This window comes from Gavia stellata, chromosome 4 (assembly GCF_030936135.1).
Source record: "Gavia stellata isolate bGavSte3 chromosome 4, bGavSte3.hap2, whole genome shotgun sequence".
Lineage (NCBI taxonomy): Eukaryota > Metazoa > Chordata > Aves > Gaviiformes > Gaviidae > Gavia > Gavia stellata.
In genome coordinates this window covers 7,210,071-7,224,385 of record NC_082597.1, presented here as the reverse complement: position 1 = coordinate 7,224,385, position 14,315 = coordinate 7,210,071, and the positions used below count along the sequence as shown (strand labels likewise).

The following is a 14,315-nucleotide window of genomic DNA, read 5'->3' as shown; positions in this document are numbered from 1 at the left end:
TCTCGTAACTGCTCATAACAGTTCCTAACCTATATAAACTATGTGAGTTTATATAAAACTTACCCATCTCTCCTAGCGGTAACAATAAAAGTTTATATTTTTAAAACTATTATTACCAATGAACCGCATTTTTCACATTCCTATAGAAACACACTATTTTTAATGGTGAATTCAAGTTTAAGTTTCCATTCCTCAAATTAAAAATAGCAGAACTGGAAATTGCTTTCTTTTCATCCCAAGTATACATTGTAGACTGAAAAGAGAATTGCTTTCTGGGGCTGTATATGTATAAATGATATGAGTATTTGTATCACTGGTTTGAACAAAAATGTGTAGCCCGGTTAGAAAGAAAAGAGGTTGATTTTTCCTCCAAACTATCCAGGTCTTGCTCGAGTATAAGGAATAACAGAATTTAATTCTGCTGCTTGGGAAGCAAGGTGTCACTCAACCCCTTGATCCCAACAGTGTACCTCATAGAGTACAACCCATTGCTGCTACCCAGGAGGCAGATTGACTGAACCATGAGACCACTTCTCATAACGGGGACAACGATAAGGCTGACACTACCAACAATGGCCTTTGCAAGGTGGCCCTCATGCTTAGGTCATTCTGAAGTAGACCTGCAGCAACTGCATTGCATAGCACCTGGCCTGGGCTTCCTCTAGCTCCATACAGCACCTTCATGGCCCAAAGGCCCAAAGACAAAAGTGTTGACTTCTTGTTGTGGCAGTTTTTCAGTTCAAAGTGCCCAAAATTACAGGCAGGCCTGCCAGCAGGGCAGTTTTTAGCACGATGCTCAGGAGTGTTAGGCAAGGCCTGTGGGGATAGTATCAGGGGACTGTGAAGGGCTGAGCGAGCCAAAGCTCATGTGGCCTCATCCATGTTGCCTAGGAGTAATCAATCCCTGGACGTTAATGGCTATCTGACTCACTCCAGAGGAGAACTGAAGAATGAACAAACACTCATACAGACAGGGAACCAAAGACACAGGAGCAAACATACCTTAAAAAACATCCTTCTTGATTCATGATACTTCCACATTTGGAGTTTTAGTAGCTCTAAGTAGGATTCATCTGATCTAACCTAAGACACCTAAGTCTGAGCTAAGCACTGCAGGCTACTTTTACTGTCAACGAAGAAAAAAAGGCCCACCCATACAGTGATTCACCTGGTCTTTCTTAGATGCCTATTTAAGGATGAAACGGATGAGCCTTCATGATTTGGCTATGTGGAACTCCAGAAAAAATGTCTTTGCTGAGAGGCCATCCCATGTTGATCACCATGGATTAATACCAAGGCTCATATCGTCATCAATGACACATCCTCAGCAAATTTGCAGATGATGTGAAATTGGGGGAATGGCTGACACACCAAATGGCCCGGCTTCCATCCAGAAGAACCATCATCTAAAGAGAAGTGCAAGGTTCTGCACCTGGGGAAGAATAACCCCAAGCACCAGTACAGGCTCGGAGCTGACTGGCAGAGCAGCAGTCCTGCTGAAACCAGGCTTACAGTAGATGCCCAGCTGAATACGAGCCAACACTGCACTCTCATCACAAATAAGTCAAAATGCATACTGAGCAATACTGACTGGCTGAAAGTGGCCCGCGGATGGAGGGAATATTTTGTTCTCCTCTGCTCAGCACTGGTGAGGCCATATTTGGCATACAGTCCAGTTTTGGCAGAGCCAGTACAAAAGGGATGTGGAGAAACTGGAATTGGTCGACTGGAGGACTACCAAGCTGGTTGCCTTGAGAACATAACCTACAAGGAGAAAATGAGGGAAGCTGGACTTGTTCAGTCTGGCACAGACAAGTCTAAGTGTGGTTTAACTGCAGTCTGTCACTGTTTGAAGAGAGTTACAAAGATAATGGAGCTGAAGTTTTCTCAATAATGTCAGGTAATGTAACAAGGGGCAATGGCCAAAAAAAATGCTGCTTTGAGACTCAGACTGGACATTAAGAAAAAATACTTCACCAGGAGGGTTGCAGAGCGCTGCTGTAACAGATCACCCAGAGGAGCAGCTGAATCCCTGTTGTTGGAGGTTGTCAAGATCTTACATCCATGACTGACCTGTTCCAGTGTCGGTAAAAGCCCAGCTTTGAGCACAAGGATGGGCTTTACAGCTAACACACCTAAGATTCTGTGACAAACTGAAGACATTTGGCCTGAAAATGACAGCTGGGTTAAAACACTGCCAGGTGAGAATCTCTGCTGAAGCCCACAGGCAGTGGCTCTCAGTGTGCTGAAACTAAACACCCCCAAGCCATGCTCAGCCTCATGGAGTCAACAGCAAAATTCTCTAGAGCTGGAACAGACAAGTGCTTGAACTGATGGTGGAAAAACAGGATTTGCTGAGGGAGACAAACTAGTAATGCATACAGTTCATAAGCAGATATGGAATATCTGCTATAAGGAGTATATAAGCATATAAGGAGATATAAGGAGCAATGGGCTATTGTTACAGGCTTTTGTCTGTAACAGATAACAGTACTGGAATCCATTATGATATGTACTACCATCATCTCTGGAATGTGTCCAAGCCCTTTAATGCTCTATTAATAACAATAAATGGAAATTCTCATCCAGAACTGTGGGGACAGGTACTGAACAGGGCGATCTGAGCTCTCTCCCAGTCCCTGTGATTCCCTAAGTAACCTGGGACATATTCAACTGATTTTTGCAGCACAAAGTTCCTTCTAAAACCATAGATTAAATTCATTGCTGAAAAAACCCATTTGGTTTGATTTTTCTTAAATTTATTATATACTTAGAATGAATTTATTGTGTCTTTGGCATATGTAAGAAGAGAAATTTAACTTTCAGTAAGAACAAAAATGTAGTTTCCAAAGGCAAGTGCGTGAAGAATCATAAAGCACAGCTAAGGTTAGCTTAGAAACAGGATTCATTTCTTCTGATCCTGAGAGTGTGACCAGACAGGCTTACGTTTCTGAATAAAGGCTTCAATACCTTCCTGCCCATCTCTCAAAGTCAAATTGTCCACCATGACCTGAGTAGTCATTTTGTAAGCGGTGTCAAGGTCCTGTGTCATCTGTCTGTAAAAGGTGGCTTTCCCCAATGCCAAGATGGATTTGCTGCTTTCACATATCTTGTGAGAGATTTTCATGGTCTCTTCTTCCAGCTTGTCTTCTGGTACCACCTTGCTGACAAGCCCGTGCATTAACGCTTCTTGGGCAGAAAGAGGTTCACCCGTGAAAAGCATCTCTAATGCCACCTGAAGAAGAAAAAATACTGTATTAAGTCAATTCAACAGCCTTATTGCTTTGGTTTTTTTGGGGGATTTCAGCCGCCTCCTTCAAGTACGAGTTTCTCTTTTACAAACGTAAGATTTAAATCTTTTGGCCTCTTAAACTGCCAAGGAAGTGTTAAGAGGTTTCAGCAAAGAGAAGGACTGGGTCTAAAGCTGGCCTTTTTCCAAACCTGCCCATTGATTCCAGCTGTCCTAGGCTGACACCTCTGGGTTTCTTTTCAAAAGCCCAGAATTTCCACTGATTGCAGTAAGAATTAAGAGAGATGTAGATGGTCAAATGACTGAACTCGGTATTTTAAGCTGGGCATATGATAACAAATAAAGACTTACTATGTCAATGTGTAGTTTTTGAAAACACTTGCCTTAGTTTTAAGTTTGGTCGGGGTGTTTTTAAATATGTCCTTCTTATAGCCACATCTATTTCAGTCTCCTGCTGCTTCCAGCATCTTGTACTTCAGGTTTCAAATTAAAAAATCTCCCAAATACTCAGTGACTATTCAATGTTACATATCAATAAGAATTTTTTTCCATGACTCCTGATGCAAATGACCAATGCCCTGAATCGTAAGAGCTGATTATCCTCATTAGTATCTTTGCTCTCGTAGCTACAAACAACGGCAACTTTTCATTTGATAAAAGGTAGAATCAGTAATCCTGAAAACTACAGGGAATGTTCTTGCACTTTGAAAAGTGGCACAGAGAAAAGTGTATCCCACACGTTTTAAAAAGGTAATCATAAACCCCGGAAATACTAATTCAGAAACAGTTATAACTGTACACTATAGCACACTTGAAAAAAACCCCACGGACAGACTACATTTGAACATGATGGCCTTACAGACAGGAAATGTAAAAGTTGAAGCTTTTATCCAGCAGTTGGACTTCTGCAGTTAAGTCCTTGCATCTCAGCAGAATCCTGCTGGGCTTGGAGAGTCCATCTGCATGAATCCAACTGGATCAGAACTTACTCAGTTACCGAAGCTTTGCAGATAGTACTGTTGTTTATGCAGGAGAGATGTGTAGTCACAATCAGTAGGAAATAAAGCAGGAAGAAAGTATAGGAGGGTTTTAGATGCTATTTAAAGCATCTTGATCTGCACCCATGCAGATCACGCTGGCAGTGAAATGTCACTGCCGAGCAAGAACTGATACCTTGGTGGGACTGATATCCTGAACTTGCAGGGGCTTCCTCATCAGGGGAGAACATCATTGTCTAAAGCACAGGGCTGTCTGTTGGAAAGCAAAGAGATTGCTGAGCTGGTGGGCTGCTGGTATGAGTTCCTGCTGGTTGGAATCGCATCAGTAGGAAGCTGCTTTCCCTAAACACAGTTCATCCCTTTATTATTTTTCCCAGACCAAGAAGTTATGAAGATGTCTCTGGCAATGAAGTATTTTGAATGTTGTATTGCAGGAAAACAAGGTTTAGGCAATGGAACTAAAACTCCTAATATGGGAGCCTACTTATTGCAAAATTACAAAGAGTATCTGGGAAGGAAGCCTACCTTTCTTGGAAGAGATCTGCCCAAGGCCACAGCCGGTGTGGAGCAAAACAGTCCGATGTTTACTCCAGGAGTAGCAAATTGAGATTTCTCACTTGCCACTGCAATGTCACAGCTTGCCACAAGCTGACAGCCTGCTGCTGTAGCCAAGCCATTTACTTTGGCAATCACTGGTACGGGAAGTTTCTGGATTAAAGTCATAACCTGCACACAACAAAAGAAAACGGTCAGTTAGCCCCTGAAATTTAAGCAGTGGCTGTTCTAAAATTTGCAATTGCTTCACACGCCTGATGTGTGCATTTTTCAGCTTTATTAATTGGACTTTAGTAAAAGAAGTAAGCTCTCTGCAAAACCCATTTTAATGCACAAGATCACTGCTGTTCCAGTAGCTGCCTAGCTGTGTTTATGCAGCATGAGTTGGTCCTGCTAACCCCAGTGGAAATGGAGTTATGAAGTTATGGAGTTATTCTTCAACAGAAGAATGAAATGCAGAAACACTTGTTATCAGATCTGCATGGAAGTTGGGTGCCTCTGCACTGAAGGTCTAGTGTTCCTGGCTGGGGGAAGATGTGTATCTGAGACACACCATCCCCACCTTCATTTGCTCCGTAACGGAAAACTGACTTCACAAAAGTTTCTGTCCCAAGAAATTAAACCAGCCTATTGCTGGTGTCTGCATGATCTCCAGCCTGGGTTGATCTCACCCAAACGCAATCACTGGATGTCTTTCTAGGCTTACTCTGCATTCCAGGGAAAGACTTAACCTGCCAGGAGACAATTTTTCCTGCTTGCATTAGACATAAGAGTGGAAAACACACCCATTCTCTCTCTTTCTCTGATAGTTCTTGAAGGTTGGACATCCAACTTCAAATAGCTGAAGTTAAGAAAGATGAATTTGTCTGAACTTTTCTAACTCAGGTTCTCCTTCCATACAGTGGGAGTCAACAAACTTACCTAATTTTAATGCCTGAAGATAGAAAATGCTAGTTAAATGATTACAGTAATTATCTGGATTAAAAAAAAAATATCTCATGTTAGCACAGTGTAGCAAGATAACAAATTTTCATTTGCTACTTCAATTTCACCAGTAAATGAAGTCTAGCAAATTTTATGTTGCTTAGGTAAAATTACCTACATTCACTTTTGAATTTGATCAGTCTTTGTCTCCATTCTTCTATCTTTGTTTAAAAACAGTTTTTCAGTGGATATTGAGAAGCAGACAACAAAAGAGTAACGATACGTGCATGTGGGCAGACAAACTATAGAGTACTCTTGTGGTTATAAAAATTCAAAGTCAACTGCTTCTCTGGAAAAAAACCCTGGTACTTAGAGTTTTGTATTTGAAAGGCCTCTGGAGAAGTGATATTCTCAGCTGTGTCAAACTTGTACTTAGTCCTTGGATACTGCATTATATAGTATTGCTAACATTGTTATATGCATGGGGAAACAGAGGTATAGCAGCTGAGATGATCTGCTTAAGATTACTGGTCACAGACAGATGGAGAAGCCAAGGTTCCTGAAAACCAGTCCACTGCTCTGGACACGCTCCCCCTGCCCCCGTCCACAATGCTGGAGGCTTGTCATTTAGGGTAGGATCCATTCTACTTAACTTAAGTATCGAAATTTAGAAAGACACGACCCCTTTTTGGAAGCCCTCAAAAGTACCTTTTACTCTCTGTTGACCAAAAAAAAGCAAAGTCAATTTTTCTACCAGACAACTAAAATTTAGATATTAGTTAGGATCCTAAATAAAGCCTAAATTAATTTCTCTATTTCTATTTGCCTGTAAAGTGCCATTATTATTTAACAGTAAGGCCTTCTTTCTCCATGGGGATAATAGTGAGTTGTGACTTACGAGAAACTTAAATCCCTTTAGGATACTCAGGAGAGTTTGAAGAACTTATCATTACCATCAACATCAGAAAAGGGATCACTTCAAGTATCATTTCACCTCTTACATTTAATTTCTTCCTGAACTTGCGCTGCCAATTTCACAGAAGCATTTAGGTTGGCAGTGACCTCTTGAGATCAAGTCCACCCCACCACTCAAGCAGGCTCAGGTAAAGCAGGTTGTCCAGGACTGTGTTCAGTCGGGTTTTAAATATTTCCCTATCTCTGAATTTCACAGACTAAGGAATATTCATCTGAAATTGGTGTACTATTTTTTATATGTAATAATGCTCCCTTACTAAACTTACTATACAGTAGAGCACCATTCTCACAAAGAAAGCTAGGCTTGTTTTTAACTCTAAATGCTGACATTCTGTTATTTTTTGCTATTTCTCTTTATTAATCAAAGTTAAGCTTGCTGTACTACTCATTAATCCTGATTATAGCCACAATGCTAGATAGACATACAGGATAATTTAAATTCTTCTGGTACTTAAAGTGAGAAATTTACCAACTCTTGATTTCATGCTATATGGAATAAATTTCACATTTTTTTCTGCCTGATCTTTCTTACTCTCTGAGCGGGCAGCTGCATGGTTGTTTTCCACTGACAACATACTGGTATTCTGCCCCGCAAGTGCAAGATTAATATTAAACTATTGGCTGCTAAACTATTGGACCTTGGCTCCTTTCCGATGAAGGGACTAACCTGTCATTCAGTCACATTTGTGCTTACCTCTTCGTGATCAGCATACCAAGATGAAATCCAGGCAAAGCTGCCAGGATGATTGCTTCCTATTACACTGGAGGCCCTTCAGTGGTAACTTTCACACATGGCTTTTACAGCATTTGTTAAATATGGGCTTGAAAATGTGTACAGAGATCATTATTACTGGAGTAACCAGAACAAAAGGTTTCAAATTACTTTCTGTGGTCACACTGAGCAAGATTAGGGGTCCAATTCTAGTGCCATTACAATCAAAGGGGGTTTTGCCATTCTCTCCAAAGGCTCCAGGATTCACTTTAACTTCCCGACTTCCAGGTCTGTGCCTTTGTAACGAGAACTCGTATGGTCTGCTGACTGGGCAACCAGCAAGCCAGATCTTACTTTCACATTGTCTGCTCGTTGTTTAATCTGGTCTTGAGTTAATAGCTAGATGCTGGGAAAGAACATCTGATCGCAAGTGATTTGAAGGTGGTTATGCCTAGATTTCTAGGAATGACACTGCCCAAATACTCAGCTGCAAGGAACACTGGCTAAACTAAGGAACACGCCATGACTGTACCCATTGTAGGAGACATGCACATTGGCATTCTGGCCCTTTTATTTGCATGTACAGAAATCTGTTCTGTAACACTGGGAAAACATAATTTCACCAGAATCAGGTATTAAAATGGCAGAGCAGCAAAAAGCAAGGAATCTGGAGCAACAGTCTGTGCTTTAGCTAGCAGATGAGCAATGCTGTCCCTCCTTAAACCAGTATCATTGCTTGCTCTTAATATCAGGCAAAAGGGGTAGCACTTAAGAACTGCTTACCTCTGCACATATTTCAAATACTTGGGAATGATGCTTCACATCATCCTCACTTGACAGTTCCTTTAAATCATGGCCGGAACAAAATACAGGTCCTTCAGCTGCAAAGAATTTCAGGAAAAGTCAGTCTGAATTAATCAAGAAACCAGGGGTAGCGGCATATCAGCGCCCCAGCTAAAGGTATGTCAATGAGATGTCAATGGTCAAAAAGGAGCTTGGGGAGGGAGTTTTACACAGAGTTCCGAAACATTGCCTTCTGGGTTTTGCAACAACTTTAAATTGCCACACTGGAACTTTTAACCACAGTAACACCCATAAACATTTTTAAAGGCCTAGTTTTACTCCCATTCCAAGTTAACTCAGTTGAAACTAAGGCACTCCACACCTCTGAGCTCAGTTTCTTGTAAGGATACTGTACTAAACAACTCCTTGGTACCATGTAAATTCGTCAGCTGGAGCGAGGATGGAGTGCTCTGCTCTCAGACTAACAGATAGAGTTATTCCCTACTGATTGAACCCAGAATTAATGAGCAACTTTTGCTAAATAAGCATTAAGATTTTTGTGTCATGGCGTTCAAAGCCACAATGGAAAAAAAAAGAGAAACGGTTGTTCTGCTAGAGGAGAACCAAAGGGTTGTTGGGGCATCCTCCACTGCTAAAACTGTCACCTAGAGAATCCCCAAAAGCATGTCCAGGGTTTGGGCAGCAAAAGAGCAGGTTTCTGTGGACCTACGTTTTGGATTTGCTTGCCTCCAGTGGCAGCTAAGATCAAAACACCCTTTAAGGGTACACTATCTTTACAACAGTTTTCCTTTGTCACGAGGATATCCGCCGTAAGAATAAACCAATTTGAGGCTTCTGAATCCTTCAGGACTTCTCAGATATGTGTACGGATGTGACATTTCAAGCTACAACTATGCAGACACAACCTTACCTATACATGTGTTTCTTACGGACCAGATTATTGTGGCACAGTCTATCCAGAAATAACCACACAACTAACATCAGTCAGCTCGTGGGATCAGCAATACGTATCTGGAAATTAATCACATCTGCATTTGTGCCTCATTGAAGAAGAATCCACTGCAAAGTCTGTGTTAAAGACTCAAAGCATTCCCTGAGAAGTCTTTTATTTTCTCGAGATTTCATCTTTTGCGTTCCATTCAGCAAGGGATTTGGAAATCATGAGGAACGTGCAATTTCTTTTTCGACTAAAACAAACAACCAAATGAAATCGTGCTCACGAACTCCCAGACTACTGTACTCCCAAAGAAGAACCTGAAGTGTTTCACAGAATTTGTAACTGCTATTTGAAACCTTGAATATATATATATTTAAACTCAGCCCTGTGAAGTTAGCTTACTTCCACGCTCGTGTGTGTGCAAAAACACACGGTGTTTTCCTCTACGCACAGGGAACAGCAGCACCCTAAATTAATAAACCTATTTCTCCAAGATGTTTGGAAGGGGGGCAGGAGAAGATTATCTTAAAATAGCAGAGGAAAAAAAAAAGATGGCTTAAGAACATTTCAAATTTCATTATCTTTAAGAACCCTACAGGTTAATACCTAAATGGAAGAAAACTGTAACAGGCTCTGAGAGATCATGTTTTACATCTGCAGGTTATGGGTGACTGCAGTATTGATATTATAGTCTCTCCTTCATCGGAGTTTTAAAAACAGTTTTGACAAACCAGTGGCAAAGATAACAAGGCTGATCCTGGCTTAGAGCAGGGGAACAGAGCACACGATTTGAAGAAACCTTATGAGCCCTGTTTACTACGATCCATACCTGCTGCCGAAGGCAACAAGTGTCATACCAGCTCAGCCTGTTCCTGCACGAAAACCTGCATCTGGGAATTTTATTTCTTTGGTTTGATAACCATTAGAACCTGGCTTTTGTTCTGTTTAAAGTGTTCTTTACACATAGTTTTTAAACCAATTGTTTTTACAAAAGGAAAAAGCTCATTGACTCTTTAAACAGACTGCATAGCCTGACCGCAATACTGACATTTTGAAACGTGTTTCTATAGTGTTTCTTCTTAGACATGTTAAGTATCCACAAAAATACAACAAAAAACAAGCCAGTTGTTAATGCCGTGTTCAAGAATGAGGAATTAAGTACGTGAGAGTGGAAACTGGCATGCGTGTAAAAGCACAGCGTGAGAGCAGGGTCTGAAGGGTGAAGGCACGCGTAGGACACCCTGCATGCTCCTGGCCAGCTGTACGGAAAAGGAGTCCCTTCCCATCCCACTTTCTGTAATTCTGTGAGAGAGTTCGGTTTAAACTCCCCCTGTTATCGCGGTTTTGCTCCTTCCCTCGCCCCCCCCTTCTCTTCCGTCGGCCTGAAACGTCGGAAGTACCTGAAATGATAATAACTCGCAGGTCTTTGCTCTTGACGTCGTGCAGCAGGTCCTCCCGGAGGGACTGCAGCATGGAGAGGGACAGGGCGTTTCTTTTCCTCGGGTTGTTCAAGATAATGTTTCTGTAAAAGCCGTGAAATACAAAGCTGGTTACTATTAAAAAAAGCAACAAAGGCACTGGGAGCCTCAGGGACGGGCCCGCAGCGGTGCCCCCCGCCCCAGCCCGCCGCCGCCTCACCGGACGCCCTCCGCCTGCCGCCGGACCGTCAGCTTCTCCGGCGGGGGCGGCCGCCCGGCTCCCGCCGCCGCGGCGCTGCTGCAGGCCGCGGCCAGGGCCCTCCTCACCCGCCACAGCGTGAGGGCGGCCATGGCTGCCGAGCGGGCGCGGCGGGCTGCTCGCTACCGACCTCTAGGCCGGCGGCCTCCCGCCCGCCCCGCGGCGCAGCCGCTGCCTCTGGCGGGCTCGGGGCCGGGGCCGGGCCGCCGCGGGGCGGTCCCCTCCTCGGCACTGGGGGTCTCGGGGAGCGCGGCGGGGGGGGACGGCCCGTGTCTGCTCCCGAGGCGGTGAACGCTGCCGGGGGACGGAGTCAAACGATGCGGACCTTCCCCCGCCCGTCGGTTCAGTTCTCGGAGCAGAGCTCCCCGAGGCGTTGGCTGCAGGACCAGTGGCACCTCCTGGGGCCTCCGGCTGTGGGAGACCTGGCTGCGAAGGTGGCATTCATCAACGGGTGTCGCGGGGGTGTTGGAGGGGTACGAAAAATGTTGACGTTTTTGCTGTAATTTCTTCAGATTCCACTAAGCGTTTGCATCTGGGACCACGGGGTGGAGAGTAGCACCGTGCTGAGAAAACTTGTTAGTGACGCTGAGTTGGGGTGTGTCATCAACAGAGAGGACGACTGCCTTAGGCAGAGAGAATGAGATCGCTTTGAGGCAGGGAGTAACCGGCGTGGGATGAAATCCAGTACTACAGCGCTTGGGGTCTTGTACTCGGGAACTAGTAAGATCATCATTTATTCAGTGGGAGCTCATCATTTGGAAATGGTTGTGGAGAAGACCTTGCGTTTCTTCATCGGCTCCACAGAGGCAGTCTGTAATCTGTGTGATGCGTCCAGGAAACAAAAAGACAAATGTGATTTTAAGAGGTGATTTTAAAATTAAAATGTGATTTTAAGAGGTGATTTTAAAATTCAGAGTATTTTAGGGACATACAGGTACATTCATAGCTCATCTTGACTATTGCTTCTGGTCACCCACGTTCAAGAAGCCAAACTAAAAGAGGGGCAGAGAGCACAGATTACCGCACAGAATGGAGACTGTTACGAGGGATGAGGAGTGTTGTTCCTTGAGTCTAGCAAAACAAATATGAAACGACTTATGACTGCAGTCTCTAGAAGACAGGCATTTTGCAATCTGAGAAGGCAAAAAGCTATGTAAGATGGAGCTGGCATTATAGCAAATGGGTACAGCCTGAACATTAACATCTTTGAGGCAGAAATGGAGCAGAGTTACTGCCACCGGAGGAGTGAGACTGTGGAACAGCCCTGCCATAGAAGCCACGTGGATAAAATCTGTTTGGGTTTTTTTTAAAAGGGAGCTCAGGAGGCTTCTAAAAGGGGTTCTGTGATATCTCTGCCTAGGTTACTGGAGGGATGGATCTGGGGAGCTGTGTCCCTCTCCATCTGTGTTTCTGCTGAACCCCAAAGCTCTCCTTTGCCAGCTACCAGGACAAAGCATAGTAAATCTTTCTAGTTTGAGAGATGCACAACTCTCTGTAGACCCCAATTACTCAAAATAGTTCTTCCAGAAAATGTCACTTTGCAATATAACCTCCCACATTTCTTTCATTCTTCTGTTCTCTGTTTACTCGCAAGAGCGATGACCTCTTTCTTCACACGTGGCTCAGGCAGTCTCCTGTGAAAGAAGCAGCTGTGCAGATGAGGCAGCTAGCGAACAATCTCATCTGCCATGAGATGCTGATGGGCCTAAAGACCACGCATTGTTGTTCAAGGAGATACAGGGTGCCCCAGTCGTGGTTCCCTGTTCTTCCTTATCACACCTACTCATCATGTATTCTTTCCTAAATGCTGGAGGAAGGTATTAGTAATGCAACTGTTTTATGCACATGCAAGTCTTCATTGTGCTCCATTTTCTGGCTGAGCAGTAAGTACCCTAAAATAAAGATGTCCAGCATATGTTCCTTGTAAATGTAAATCTGTGTTTCTGCTTCCTGATCTCCCCATTCTTGTGAGTTCTTGCAAAGTACTTACAGGTTCCCAAATGTGTCTCTAGTTTTCATCAGTGTCTGCTGAACTCCTGCAGCTTCTTCCAACTGTCGTGGCAATTGTGGCTTTTCAGTTCTGAGTATCAGCCTCACAAAAGAACCACTTGAATTTTGTGTTTAATAATGTATTTACTTACACAGATAGTAACAGCTTAGTGTGGGGATGCACTTTCTGCTTACTGATTTTATATTGCCTAAAACAATGACCCATCAGATCACTGGGGTCTGTGGCTCTACTGTAATAGCAATAGTGGGTTTATGTACATTTTAAAGTGTTGAAGGACACTGATAGGCCTGAGAACTAGGTCTGCACTGGGCTTTCCCCACTTGCCCATTTTCATTTTCTCATGGTTATTTGCACTTCATGGTCATTCACTGAAAAGTTCTTCCAAAATTTACTTTTAATATGTGGTAGGAATCTGTAGCAAAAAAATGCCCATTTAGAAGAAAATGAGATCACAGCAGTTTTCAGAGTCCCTGCTTGATGTGGCAAAGGCCAGTACACAGAGAACACAATGTGTGTGCCAGCTCTGGCAGGAGTTGTCAGTCCCCTGCAACTCTGACCAGTGACCTTTTTCACCGTGGCCTTGTGAATTACAATCTTACTTTTTTTCTTCCAGTTCCTTCTCTTTCTCCATCTTCTTGTCCTTTTTCTGTCCATCTCCAAGGAGAGGAATTTTTTTGTCTTCTCCAAAAAGCTTCCTTTTCTGTTTCCAGCTCCCTGGAAATTCTGTTCTTTTTCACTTTGATTGACAACCTCATGTTTCCTTTCACACCCACCCCCATTACAGATTTTTTTTTTTTGGCTGCAGCTTCTCCAATGCATTAAACAGACGTGCTGCTGCCTTCTCTGAGAAAGTGTTGGAAAAAACTTTTCCAATTTCAGACAGATTTCCTTTTTATAGCATTTGCTAGCAGCGTTGTGGTTACGGCTGAGCTCACACTTCCAACTGGAGACAACTAGGATCCAGGATTGCAAGTACCAGACGGGACTTTTCTAACCTTTAGCTGTATTGATCCTTCATGTAAAATAAAAAGGGAGATGATAAGGGACATAACGCAACTTCATTGCTGGATCATTACAGAAACTTTCAGGGTATCGCGCTGTGCTAGGAAAGGATGTTTTGAAATTCAAGTGTGCTTAGCTGCTATAAAGCACTTTGGTGTCCCCATTGTAATGTTGCTTAGATAACATGTATGGACAGTGAAGAGAGTATACAGGATCCCCTTCTTTATGAAGCACAAGTATTTATTTGGGCCTTTATTTCCTTGGCTTTCAATGAGCCCAGATGGGACATGCACCTTGTAGGAGTACCTGCTCCACCCCAAAGGTCAGTATCATGCCAGCTCATCCCAGGGCAAAGGCACACCTTGTTGGGATGAGGCTGAAATGTAAAACACATATACACACACATATGTAAACGAGTATATATATATATAAGACATTTCTACCTATTAATTGGGATGAAAAATTGGGAC

At 43.2% G+C, this 14,315-nt stretch overlaps 1 protein-coding gene across 1 annotated transcript; it reads right to left on the bottom strand.

Annotated features, from left to right (window-relative positions):
* Nucleotides 1-2,743: 2,743 nt before the first annotated feature.
* ECHDC3 (enoyl-CoA hydratase domain containing 3) lies at nucleotides 2,744-10,855 on the bottom strand. Its single transcript, XM_059817043.1, has 5 exons — nucleotides 10,794-10,855; nucleotides 10,556-10,677; nucleotides 8,198-8,295; nucleotides 4,774-4,974; nucleotides 2,744-3,235 (listed from the first exon to the last, which is right to left on the bottom strand). The coding sequence occupies exons 2-5, from the start codon at nucleotides 10,626-10,628 to the stop codon at nucleotides 2,906-2,908; spliced, it is 702 nt and encodes a 233-aa protein (XP_059673026.1). The 5' UTR covers nucleotides 10,629-10,677; nucleotides 10,794-10,855; the 3' UTR covers nucleotides 2,744-2,905.
* Nucleotides 10,856-14,315: the final 3,460 nt, after the last annotated feature.